Consider the following 13,440-nt stretch of genomic DNA (forward strand, 5'->3'; position numbering starts at 1 on the left):
AACTACATAATTCTAGATATACCCTAAGAAGAAACACAACAGTGACTGAATGGTCAAATACTTTTACAGTAAGGAATCCTTTGAGAATCAAAGAAATTCAAGACAAAGAGCTATCAGTTTAAAGCTTAAACACTTATTCTTTCAACACCACCAAACATTTTCAATTCAGTTGTCTGAGAAATAGTATCAAAGCAAGAGAGTCGATTCTTAAAAAAAGTGTTTATCAATAACAAGATTAAGAGAATCATCTACAGTCATAAAAGATACTACCGCTGAATATGCCTTAAATGACACTTGAGATTTTTCTAACTGTGAAATTTATTCACATCTTTTCTATATCTTAGTATTTATGAACTAGATAAGACAAACAATAATATATTACTGAAACACTCAACAATTTCCTTTAAGAAAGTACTGCTTCATTTCTCCCACTACAAGAGTATCCTCATCCCCCCCAAAACGACATTTTTACCCATGCCTACTTGAATTCTGTAGTGTAAGAAATTGAGAAACTACTCTAGGACTTCTGGCATTAATACTCAAATATTTCATTCTTGACATAAAATGACAAATAGTTAAATTGATATATAATCGGAAATTCTAGGTTTAGAAATATACCAATTCATTTCCTCCTCTCTGCCTTTCTAATAATTGTGACCACAACACCTTTTTCTACAAAACATAGTTTCTCATCACCTACTGAGTGGAATTCATGTTTGCCTAAGCATTTTAAGCATGCTGCATAATCTTCACAATTATATCCTACCATAAAAGTCTTAAAAGTCTTGGTTTTTCAAAAATAGCTGGAGAGCCATCAGCACCTAAACTACCTCTCAGCTCTGCAATTCACCTTCTACTGGATTCTTTTTTGTTTTATTTATTTGCCATTTCTGTAACGGGTTTTTCCTTACAAATCTCAAGTTACTTATTTCTGTACATGATCATTTCTAGTACAGAAGAACAACTAGATGTCTTTTTCACTTTTGTATGTTTCTTAGAGGCTAGAACATACATTGAATACATATTTGCCAATTAAGTTAATGATGTGTTAGGACAACTTGTATGTTACATTATAGGAGTTTGTTCCTAGTTTGATTTTATTTCCTTAGATTGAGACCATTAAAATGGAATAAAGGAATCTAGCCAACTTCAAAATCAAGGCATGGTTGGAATGGAAGCATGCTTTTAGTGCTCTTGTCATCACATGTAGTTGCTAGTATTGCTATACCCAAACACAAGTGATCAAAAGTAGAAATATGGGAGGTGAAAATGGGAGTGGAAAATGAGCGGATGACAAATATATGGATTCTATTTTACATTAGCCATATTTTAATCTCACTAAAATAGCAAGTTCATGCATTGCTTTACTATGGATTAGAAAGTAAAAGTACCCAATAATTATTAAGAAACAAAATACTGGGGGCAAAGCATAACTTAAAAATATCAAAATAAAATCAAGGAAACAATTTTATATTTACAAGTAACAAAGTAACATGAAAGACAGACATATATCTTATGGCAAATCCTCTAGAAAGTACAAGCTGCCCCAGAAGATTGCTCAAGGTCCAGGAAAATGTTATCCCAAGCCATTCAAATACTTTTAGATTTTTCTACACATTTAAAAGTATAAAATCAGCTGCTACACAAAAAATACTACTTTGGATTGCTTACCAAAGCAATTAAGTATGTCTTGAGTAGCTAAACCTTACTGTAAGATCCCATGCTAAGGATCTGAAAATAAAATGAGTCTCATAATTTTAATTGAATATTATATGTCGTTTTCAAATTTTCCTGGTTCCACGTGGAATAATCTATTGAATTTCAAATGCCCACAAAAATCGTCTTGTACAAAAATGTTGAAAAATTGACTTCAATTGCCACATTTAAAAACTAGTATGAACTCACTGAAGAAACCTTTATAGCTATTATTGAAATGGATGTTAAGAACCAAGAAAACCTTGATCTTAGCTCACATTTTCAGTAATGACAAGTTGTATGAAACTGAGAATAGTTCAGTCTCTCATTTGTTAAGAAGATACTACCATCTGCCTTATTTAACTCACAGTACTATTATAAACATGAGATGAGACAATATTATCTAAACATGCAAAAATGACAAAATATAATCTTCATAACAAATGTAAGAAACCATAATCTTCATCACTGACAAGAAAATCGAGTTAATCTTAGCATCAGGATTCAAACTACTTCAATGTATGCTTGAATAAATAAATACTAACAAATTATGACTATTACAAGCCCATGGATATAAAACAAGCTACTGATAAGACTGACAAATACCATCTCAAAATGGCTGCAGTAGGTTTTTTATGATAGCCAATAAAAAGGTTTTACTTTAAAACAAACTACTTAGAGTATAGTGGATGATCTTTCAAATAATAGTTTATCTTCAAAACAATGCCATTATATTTAGGACACAAGCACTTTGGCTATCTAAACCATTAAACAATTAGTAATTCTTTGCTCAGAATTCATAGACATTTCATTTAAAAATAAAATAATATGGCCATTTCAAAATTCCATTTGGTCCTTAAGAGTCATATGTAGCATATAAATAGAAGACATAAAGTAGAAAAATCAAAGTAAAGAGGGTACAGATTTCATAAGACACAATGACATGAAAAATAGACAATTCAAGTTTAATACTGAAATGAACTCCATAAAAATACACAAACTGCATATTGATTTTAAGAATCAGAACACCCAGAAGAGTAGTGTAAAAGGGAATAATTAAGAATGACATATATACATAGCCATTAATTTGAGTACTACCTCCCTTCCAGGAGAATGATTATTTTATATTTACTATATCTCTTGGTATTATGCCACCGCTACTAAAAGGATATTTTAGCAGAGGAAGACATAAAGAAATTTATGGAATGAGATGGATTCAGTTTTTTAAAGTTCTATGAATGCAGCAAATTTTGTTCTTCCGAGTTATCCATAAACAAAGTAAGAAAACTGGCAAGTTTGCTTTGTGAAACTACATAAGTCTCCCTACCACCCATCCCAAACAAATCAGTAACTCTCCATTCTCCAAACCTTATCAAGTTTCCAGATTTTAAAGCATAAAAGAAAAATACACAATACGGCAAGAATCTATAAAAATACTGCCACATCACACATGTCTCTAAATGAACCATTGTCATCTAGTACTTTTGCTGTTGTTTGTGGTTAGAATTTATAAGGTAATTAATTCTACATAAAGAGAGAGTGCAGATCTCTTACCAATCCTAGCATACAAAATTTACGAGGGTGGTGGCATGTACTAAATAAAAGAAGTTAAGAATTTCTGGTTTACTTAGGCATGATTTTAAAAGACTCAAACCTTTGATGAAGATTCCTTGAGATCGATGAGACTGTCCTGTAGAAAATGAATGGAGATGACAGGTGAGCTGGCATAGTTCTCAGAACCCAGAGGAACTTTGGGAAGTATGTCTGTAACCTGGAAATAAACCAGCTATTTCTTGTGAGGATAAATTCCAAGAAATCATTATTAATATGAATATCAGCAATAAAAACAAAAAACAAAACCACACATGGAATTGTAATTTTAAAAATTTATAAATATTAAATATGTAAAATTAAAATTTTGTTCTGATTGAAAGTTAAAAATAAATAAATGTCAATGCCACATATTTCATATTAATCTTTAAGTAATTAAGAGGCTTTAAAAAGGCAAAACATTTTTCTCCGCCAAAAGTTGAAAACAGTGAAGGTCACAGTGGAAGAAAATTGACTAATATTTTCATTGTTATTCTCTAATTAGAAAATTTTCAAATTTTATCCATTTACAACTCCAATAAATATAAACATTTTATTCTAGCTACAAAATTCAGTGGCATTACAAGCAAAAAATATTCTATAAAACAGTAATCAATATTTTGTTGCAAAGTACCATGATTTTGAATCTTATGCCTCTCACAAGGAAAGAAAGTTTAAAAAGAAGAAAAAGAAACCAATTATAGTATTCCACCACAGTGCTCTGGATGAAGAATTAATTAACTTACAGTTTTAAAAGTTCAACGTACTGCAAATTCAAAGATTCCATGAAATTAGATGACTTTAGAATTAAAATTAAATATGGAGCAAGGAATGGCTACCCTGAGTTCTTCAAGAAGGCTACACCCACGATTTTGTGCTGCAGTTGAATGCCTGGGGTTTCTCTTTGCTGGGTGGTAGGACTGGATGCCACATCTGCTCTTATCGTAACGCAAGGTTCAACTTGTTGGGAACCCAATGGTATAAACAAACCTCCAAGGGAAGATACAACAGAAGCTGCATGCTCACTGAATAAACACAACTACAGGAGAACTGATCACCAAGGAGACTTTAAAATGGAACTCCTTTCAAGACTCCTTCTTAGAAGGCACATCGGAATGATGCTCATCAAGAAGCTTGATGAATTCAGAGGTATCTTGTTTATCGTATATCATTCAGGAAGTCTTCAGTGCTATATAATCTTCAATATTTAGGCCGAAAAATAGCTTCATTCTGCTGAAAACATTCGTTTGCTTGTAGCTACCATTGCATTCCAAAAAGGACTGCTTAAAGCAGTGAGGCACTTCTGGGTAAAATTTCTCTTGCACTTTGAAACACAATAAAATTAGTGCTAGGTCCTTGAAGTTCTAACATTTTTATAATAAAAACACTCAATAGGAAAAATTAGTCCACCAATACAGAAAAATTTCATTTTCTAATGCAATATAAAACCTCCAGTGGCTCCAGTGTATACTTGGCACAAGACTTGAAGGAAGTCAGGACATTGGTATTCCAAACAGGTGAGCCTAATACGGATGCTGCCTTCCTCAGGCTATACTAACCTTTACTGTGGAGGAATGTGATGGAGAAGGATGAGTATCAATTTTGCGACGTTTTTGTTCTGTTCGGACAAAAAGAAAGAGTCAGAATGAGGGATATTTCCAGTCGTTCCTAACACTTCAAAAAGTGAACAACGTTTAAGATCAAGTATTTGTTGCACTAGCAAAATCACTAACTTAACAAGACAATGAGACAACTAACAAGCATAATTAGAACAAAAAGTACAGAAATATAAAAAAGATACACTTGCCCCTTTCAGATTCCGAGATATCTGATCTGGGAACAGGTGACTTCAAGGACCCTGAAACTGGTGTTTTTTCTCCTCCTTTAACATTTTCCTTTGACTTCATTTCCTTTGCTACATCTCTTTCTCTGGATGGCTCCTTTTCTCTTTCTCTTTCTTGAGACGATTTTGATTCTACACTGGGGATGGTGGTCTTGAATTTCTCATCTTTAGCTTTTTCTTCCTTCTTGAATTTTTCTTTCTCTTTGTCAGACTTAGGTGTTCTTTCCTTTGTCTCTCTTGCTTTTTCATCTTTATTTGGCCGCTCTTCCTTTGGTTTTTCTTTACTATCTTTACCAAGTACCCTGGCCTCTGGAGTTGTAGATGGAGTCTTTTCTTTTTTCTCTTTCTCTTTCTCTTTTACTTTTTCTTTGTCATTTTCCTTAACAGCTTTGTTGCTTAAGAATAAAAAAAAAGGCAAATAATCATTAAATATAGCCCATATTTAAAATCATAAAGGAGCCAAGTGTAGTGGCACACGCCTTTAATCCCAGCATTCAGGAGGTAGAGGCAGGGGGATCTCTGTGAGTTGGAGGACAGCCTGCTCTACAAAGCAAGTTCCAGGATAGCCAGGGCTGTTACATAGAGAAATCCTGTTTCAAAAAACAAACAAATAAAAATGCTTTAAAAAATACTGTGAAACTAAGAGGAACCCTCAGGAAGATAAAGAACAGCTTTAGGATAAGTAGGTACTTCTTCACATGAAGTAAACAATACAAATTCATGAATACGTGATTTTTCAATGATTAATAATTATAGTAAGTAATATTAGATTATTTTTTATACATTCACAACCTTTGACAATAACAAAGTAATGACCCAAAACACATTTCAAAATGACTCTAAGCTTTTCTTGCATTAATAAGCCTTATTCAAATTGTCTGCAACAAGCACTGTATCCTAAAACTTATCAAAACTTTACCATCATATCCTGTATCTCAGCAGGAGAAATAAAGCTGTTAAATTTAACTATATAAACTATAATTAGTAATAAGTAAATTATCAAAATTGGAATAACAAAGTTTGAAGTATACATGACAAAGTATACACGACTTTTGTACTGCTCAATTACAACCGCCTACACTTTCACTCATGATTAATCAGGAAGTCCCCTAGATAAAATGATAGACTGAAGAAGCCAGAATAAAAAGTAGACTCTTGTGGTGATATATTGTGTACCCTAATAAACTTTGCCTGAAGATCAGAGAAGCAAAGGCACCACCTCTTACCTCACCAATTCCTCAGCCTTGTTAAAGAGCTTCTTATTCCTGCCTCCTTATGCCTTATATAACTTTCTTGGCCCAGCCATAACTTCCTGGGATTAAAGGCGTGTGTGCTTCCCAAGCAAAGGCATGAGATCTCAAGTGCTAGGATTAAAGGTGTGTGCCACCACTGCATAGCATATATGTTTAATCTAGTGGCTTGTCCGGTTCTCTGATCTTCACGCAAAGTTTATTAGAGTACACAATATATCACTAGAGACTCTATTCAAATTTTTTTTTCAATAGGAAACAAAGACCTTCATAAACTCACAAAAATACCAAAAACCACATAAAAATGCTGTAAAATTAAGAAGAACCCTCAGAAAGATAAAAGTCAGAGTAAAAGACAATTATTTGTTGTAGCTAGAGGGTTTTTTTTGGTCCTGTCTGGCCCACGGTCAGGACAAATCTCTCACCCTGCAGTCTCGTAGCCATTTAGACCCAACCAAGTAAACATATAGAGACTTCTGTTGTTTACAAACTGTATGGCCATGGCAGACTTTTTGTTATTTAGTTTTTTATTTTAAATTAATTTATTTTTATTAGTTTATATTTTGTTACGTGGCTTGTGGTTTATCAGTACCTTATATCTTGTTTGTCATGGTGGTGGCTGGCAGTGTGGTTTTTTTTTTTTTTTGTCTTAGTTTTTGATTTTTTAGAATTTGTTTGTTTTTTGTCCTGCCCGCCTATACTTCCTGCCTGGCTACTGGCCAATCAGCATTTTATTTATACAGAGCAATATCCACAGCACTTCCCCTCTTTTTTTTTTTTTAAAAAGGAGGGTTTTAACTTTTATATAGTAAAATTATATATAAAAAACAATTATCAAACAAGAATTATAGTTACATTATCTAGTTTATTTATTATATTTAGTTTATTTGTATTTGGCAAAATTAAAGAAGATATTTTAGTTATCTTATATTTATGAGTTTAAGGTTTTATATTTAACTTATTTTTTATTATAACTAAGGAAATTATAACTATTTAGTCTTTAACTACATTAAAGAACTTAGAAGGATATAATATTACCTGGGAAAGGGGAGAAAGGTATAAGTAACTTTTAGGAGTCTTGTGAGAGTAGACAGAGACAGTTGGCAGCCTGGACAGTTATCTAATGATTTTTTGTAAAGTTGGGGCATCTGTTTTTAGCCCACAGGCCTAGAGTCTATTAGTTATTTCTGTGTGTGTGTCCTATAGAAGGTCTGGCAGTTTTTTCTGTAAAGCAGGAACCTGAAGGACCATTTTGTCAAGCAAAGTTTAGTGGTCACCTTTCTATGAGTCCTGTATGTTCTGTCAATCAAGTAGTTCAGGCAAGAACAGTTTTTTTGTCTAAATGGCTATTTTTGTCAAGGTAAAGATAAACTCTATATAGAAGGTTTTTGATGTCCATTCTCTTCTCTGAAGTAAATCTGGTGTAACTGTTAGGAGTAGACATGTTTTATTGTCTAGAAAGTTTAAATTTTTAAAACATTTTAAATGTTATATTTTGTAGGTCTTTGAAGTATTTGAAGATTACCTATCTATCTGAAATATATTTATGTATATCTAGAAGACTTAACTAGCATGGCTATAAGTATAATTATCATAGATGATTAATTATTAATCTATTTTTAATTATCTATTACAATTTTAAATGAGTTGTACAAATATAATACCTTAAACAAGAGTAGAAATATATATAGTATAACAAAATTAACTTTAAATTTGTATTAATAAACTAAAACCTATATCAATGTAAAACATTTTAAACAAGTTGTTTTTTAAAAGTAGGTTTAACAGGCAAACAAAAAAAAGTTCAAAAAAAGTAAAAGGCTCAGACAGAGAGACACTGCCAGCCGCCGCCATGAGAAGATAAGATACCGATAAGCCACAAGCCATGTGACAACTTATAGATTAATAGAAATGCATTAATTTAAGTTATAAAAATAGGTAACAAAAAAACTACCACGGCCATACAATTTATAAGTAATATAAGTCTCTGTGTGTCTACTTGGTTGGGTCTAAACAGCTGCAGGATTGGCGGGTGAAAAAATTTTGTCCTAACTGTGGGCCAGATAGGACAAAAAAGAAATTTCAACTACAATTTGTTGTCTCTAAGAAACACATATCACTGCTAGAAATACCTATCTCAAAGAATAGGAGTCAATCTAGCCAGTGAGTAAAAGCCAAAATTAAGCTGGCATAAAAATAAAAAATTGGAACAGTTAAATAATGTAGCTATATATGAATGAATCAAGAATGTGTAACAATCATAAACCATATGAACTATATGTTAGAGTTGTGAATTTCATAAAACAAACATTAATGTTCATACACATTCACATTGGTCCTTATACAGTAATAGTGGATCATTCTGACATTCCACTGTCAACTTTAGATGGTCATTCAGACTAAAAATCAACAAAGAAACTACAGAGTTAAGAGAAGCCTCAAATAGTCCACTGATGTCATAAGTAAAACAAGAACAAGGCAAACCAAAAAGCAGTCAATAGAAAGAAATAATTGAGGTCAGGGCAATTCATGAAATAGAGACTAAAAGAACAATATAGAGAATCAATCAGAGTCCATTCTTTGAAAAAAACTGCCAAATGTCTAGCCAAACTACTCAAAAGACAAGACTCAAGTTAATAAAAATTAGAGATTAAAAGGATGAGTTTACTGTTGATTCCAGTATCATCAGGGAATAAAATGCGAAAATCTAGAAAAAAAATGGATAATTTCCTAGATACATATGACCTATCAAAACTAAATCAAGCCAGGCAGTGGTGGCGCACACCTTTAGTCCCAACACTCAGGAGGCAGAGGCAGGCGGATCTTTGTGAGTTTGAGGCCAGCCTGGGCTACCAAGTGAGTTCCAGGAAAGGCGCAAAGCTATACAGAGAAACCATGTCTCAAAAAACCAAAACCAACCAAACAAACAAAACTAAATCAAAGGAATACAAGCAATTTAAATAGACCCATAACAAGCAATGAGAGAGTTGTTATTAAGTCTTCCAACAAAGAAAAGCCCGGAACAATTCAGATTGACTAATAAATTCTACCCAACCTTTTACAGAAGTGCCAATACCAAAGATACTTAAACTGTTCCATAAACAGAAAGAAAAGAAACACTACCAATCTCATTCTATGAAAACAACATTACCTTTATATCCAAACTTAATAAAAACACAACCAGAGAACAAAATTAAAGGCCAATCCCCCAATATGTGAAACATAAAGGTTTTTTGAATTTATTTTCTGTGTAAGAGTGTTTTCCTTGCATGTATGCCTGTGTCATGCATGTCTGTGTCTGACATGAATGCCTGGTGCTCACAGGGGCCAGAAGAAGGCATCAGATCCCCCTGGAAATAGACTTACAAATGGTTGTAAGCTGCCCTGTAGAGGTTCTGAGAATTAAACCTGGAAGAGCAGCTAGTATTCTTGACATTACTGAGCCACCTCTCTAGCCCAAGATGCAGAATTCTTAAATTCTTGCAAACAGAATAAAAAAAAACAAAACACATTAGAATCATGCACCATGACCAAACTGGTTTCATTCCAGGGATGAAAGAATGATTCAAGAAATGGATGAGATTTACATGAACAACCTGGACGACAATGGGAGTAATGAAGGGCAAGGTTCAAGGGAAAGAGAGCTTAGGGGAGCAGGAGATCCCAGCTGGATCAAGAACAGAAAGGGAGAACAAGGAATAACACACCATGATAAATGAAGACCACATGAGAACAGGAAGAAGCAAAGTGCTAGAGAGGTCCCCATAAATCCACAATGATACATCCTCTGTAGACTGCTGGCAATGGTCAAGAGAAAGCCTGATCTGACCTAGTCTGGTGATCAGATGGCCAAACACCCTAACAGTTGTGCTGAAACTCTCATCCAATAACTGATGGAAGTGGATGCAGAGATCCTCAGCCAGGCCCAAGGTGGCGCTCCAGGAGTCCAATTGTCGAGAAAGAGGAAGGACTGTAAGAATGTTAATTGTTGAGACCAAGATTGGAAAAAGCACAGGGACAAATAGCCAAACGAATGGAAATACATGAATTATGAACCAAAAGCTGTAGAGCCCCCAACTGTATCAGGCCCTCTGGATAAGTGAGACAATTGAATAGCTTGAACTGTTTGGGAGGCACCCAGGCAGTGGGACCCGGACCTATCTTTAGTGCATGAGCTGGCTGTTTGGAACCTTGGGCTTACACAGGGACACTTTGCTCAGCCTGGAAGGAGGCGACTGGACCTGCCTGTACTGAATCCACCAGGTTGAATTGAATCCCCAGGGGAGTCTTGGCCCTGGAGGAGATGGGAACGGAGGGGTGGGGCTGGAGGAAAGATGGGGCCTGGGGCTGGAGGGGGGAGGACAGGGGAACTCAGCTGATGTGTAAAATTAAAACACAAATATACTAAATAAAAAAGAAGAAAAAAAGAAAGAAATGTAATACAGAAGATGGAAAGACTTGGTGTTAGAAATCAAAAGATTATGTCAATAGCTTTAGAGAAAGACTTTGACCAGAACACTTTTAAAACCTCTAAGGAAACTAGGAATACAGGGAACATAAAATAAACCTTCAAAGGCATTTAAAGCACAATCAGAAATAAGACAGAAGGCTGGGCGGTGGTGGCGCACGTCTTTAATCCCAGCACTCAGAAGACAGAGCCAGGTGGACCTCTGTGAGTTCGAGGCCAGCCTGGGCTACCAAGTGAGTTGCAGAACAGGCTCCAAAGCTACACAGAGAAACCCTGTCTCAAAAAATAAGAAAGAAAGAGAGAGAGAGAGAGAGAGAGAGAGAGAGAGAAAGAGAGAAAGAGAGAAAGAAAGAAAGAAAGAAAGAAAGAAAGAAAGAAAGAAAGAAAGAAAGAAAGAACATCATCTGCACTCACTAATATAGTGTTGAAAAATCTTAGCTAGAGCACTGAGGCAAGAAAACAAAATGAAGGAAATAACAGGAAAGAAAAAATTCAAATCACTTCTATTTGCAAATGTGACATGATCCTGTTCTTAAAAGACCATAAGGCTACACCAGAAAATTCTTATACCTAGTAAACACATTCAGAAAAAAAAAAAACACCAAAAAAACAAGATACAAAGTAAAATAAAAATTCAAAAGCTCTATTTAATAATGATGAAATTACTGAGGAAGAAATCATATACGATAACTTGAAAGAAAAAAATACTTAGGAATAACCCTGAGGAAATAAAAGACTGGTAAAAATGAGAAGTAAAAAAGATAAATTGAAGACACTGTCCTATTCAGGTTGTTTTTATCTTATTTTAATATTATTATATTTTTTAGATGCTTGTTTGTTTTCTAATGGGAAGGAGTAAGAAAGGATGAAGACATAGGTGGGTGGGGGTGAGGAAGATTGAGGAGCAGTTGGGGTAGGGGAAAACATAATCAGAATTTATTGTATGAAAAAAATCTATTTTCAATAATAAACAAATAAATAAATAAAAATTAAAAAACGAAAATGCCTTGACCATGAAATAAAATTTAAAAACAAAAGAAAATTTAACTCCATGCTTATGGATTAGGAGAATCAATATTATGAAAATGGCTTCTATTACCCAAAATGATCTACATATTCAACCCAACCCCCATAAAACTTCAAATGAATTCTTCATAGAATTACAGAAACACACACACACAAACACACACACACACACACACACACACACACACACACACACACACACCCCTAAAACTGATAGAGAAATACAGAAGACCCTAATCAATCCTTAGCAGAAAAGGCAATACTAGAGGTATCACAATACTTGATCCCAAATAATACTATCAAGACAAAGTGACAAGCACAGTATGCTACTGGCACAAAAACAAGCATGTACATCAATGCATGTCACTAGAGCAGAACATAGAAGCATAAGTAAATATACATAGCTACTATCACCTAATTTTCAACAAAAGTATCAAAAGTATAGATTGGAAAAAAAGATAGTAGCTGCAATACTTAGTATTGGGAAAACTCGACAGTCATATGAAGAAAGAATGAAACTGGACCTCTATAACTCATTCCTCTCAAAAATAATTCAAAATGATGAAATTCCTTAATATAAGAATTGAAACTTTTAAACTGCTAAAGGAAACTATAGGAAAAACATTTCCAAGAGCTAGAATGGTAACCAAGAAGTGACAAATAGCATTATATGAAATTAAGCTTGTGCATAGCTAAGGAAACAATCATCACAGTGAATAGATGAGGGGAAAGCATTGTCAAGTATGCATCAGACAGGAGATTGATTATTTAAAATAAAGAATTGCAAATAACTCTCCAAAATTTATCTAATAAACTGGTTGATAAACTGCTCATAAAAGGAATATAAATGGCTAATATATACTCGAAAAGGTGTTCAACATTTTAGCCATCAGAGAAATAAAAATTAAAACTGCTTTGAACCAGTCAGAATAGCTCTCATCAAGAAAACGCACAAGAACAAAAGTTGGTGAGAATGTGGATCAAAAGTTAACACTTATAAATCGCTAGTGGGAATCTTAACTAGTACAGCTGCTATTGAAGTCAGCATACATACAGATCTAAGAATAAACGAGCTCAGCCACTCCACTCCTGAGTACATACCCAAAGGACTCTACAAGTCTACATATCATGGAGATACTTGCACATGTTTGTTTATTGCTGCACTAGTCATAATAATTGGAGCCAGACTATGTGTCTATTAACAGATTCATGGATAAAGGAAATGTGGTATACATATAAAATGAAATTTAATTCAGCCAAAATGAAAACTGAAAGGATGGTATTTGCTAGAAAATGGATTCAACTAGAAATATTTACATTAATTGAAATGAGCCTGACTGAAAGAGCAAATAACATGTTTTGTTTTATGCGTGGAAGCTAAAGTATGTATATATCATATACATCATGAAACTAGAAAAGAGACCAAGAAAGAAAAACACATCTTGAGAGAGACACAAGGCATAAAGGAATATAATAGAATACATGTGACATAAAAGCAGAAGGGAAATTATTTGGAAATAAGGTGACTCGTAGGAGACAGCAAGAGCAAGGGAGAATACTGGAGGGCA

The 13,440-nt window shown here is 34.0% G+C and overlaps 1 protein-coding gene across 2 annotated transcripts in view; it reads right to left on the reverse strand.

The window, feature by feature from the left end:
- Window positions 1–13,440, reverse strand: part of Thoc2 (THO complex 2) — a 130,125-nt gene that overhangs the window by 12,882 nt on the left and 103,803 nt on the right. Inside the window, exons 31-33 of one of the 2 annotated variants that reach the window (XM_036174012.1) lie at window positions 5,093–5,523; window positions 4,845–4,903; window positions 3,350–3,385 (exon numbers count right to left, since the gene is read on the reverse strand). In XM_036174012.1, the coding sequence (XP_036029905.1) occupies window positions 3,350–3,385; window positions 4,845–4,903; window positions 5,093–5,523 (526 nt within the window). Of the gene's footprint in view, window positions 1–3,349; window positions 3,467–4,844; window positions 4,904–5,092; window positions 5,524–13,440 lie in introns of both variants that reach the window. The other variant, XM_036174010.1, reaches the window with a different exon arrangement.

Source organism: Onychomys torridus, chromosome X (genome assembly GCF_903995425.1).
Source record: "Onychomys torridus chromosome X, mOncTor1.1, whole genome shotgun sequence".
Classification (NCBI taxonomy): Eukaryota; Metazoa; Chordata; class Mammalia; order Rodentia; family Cricetidae; genus Onychomys; species Onychomys torridus.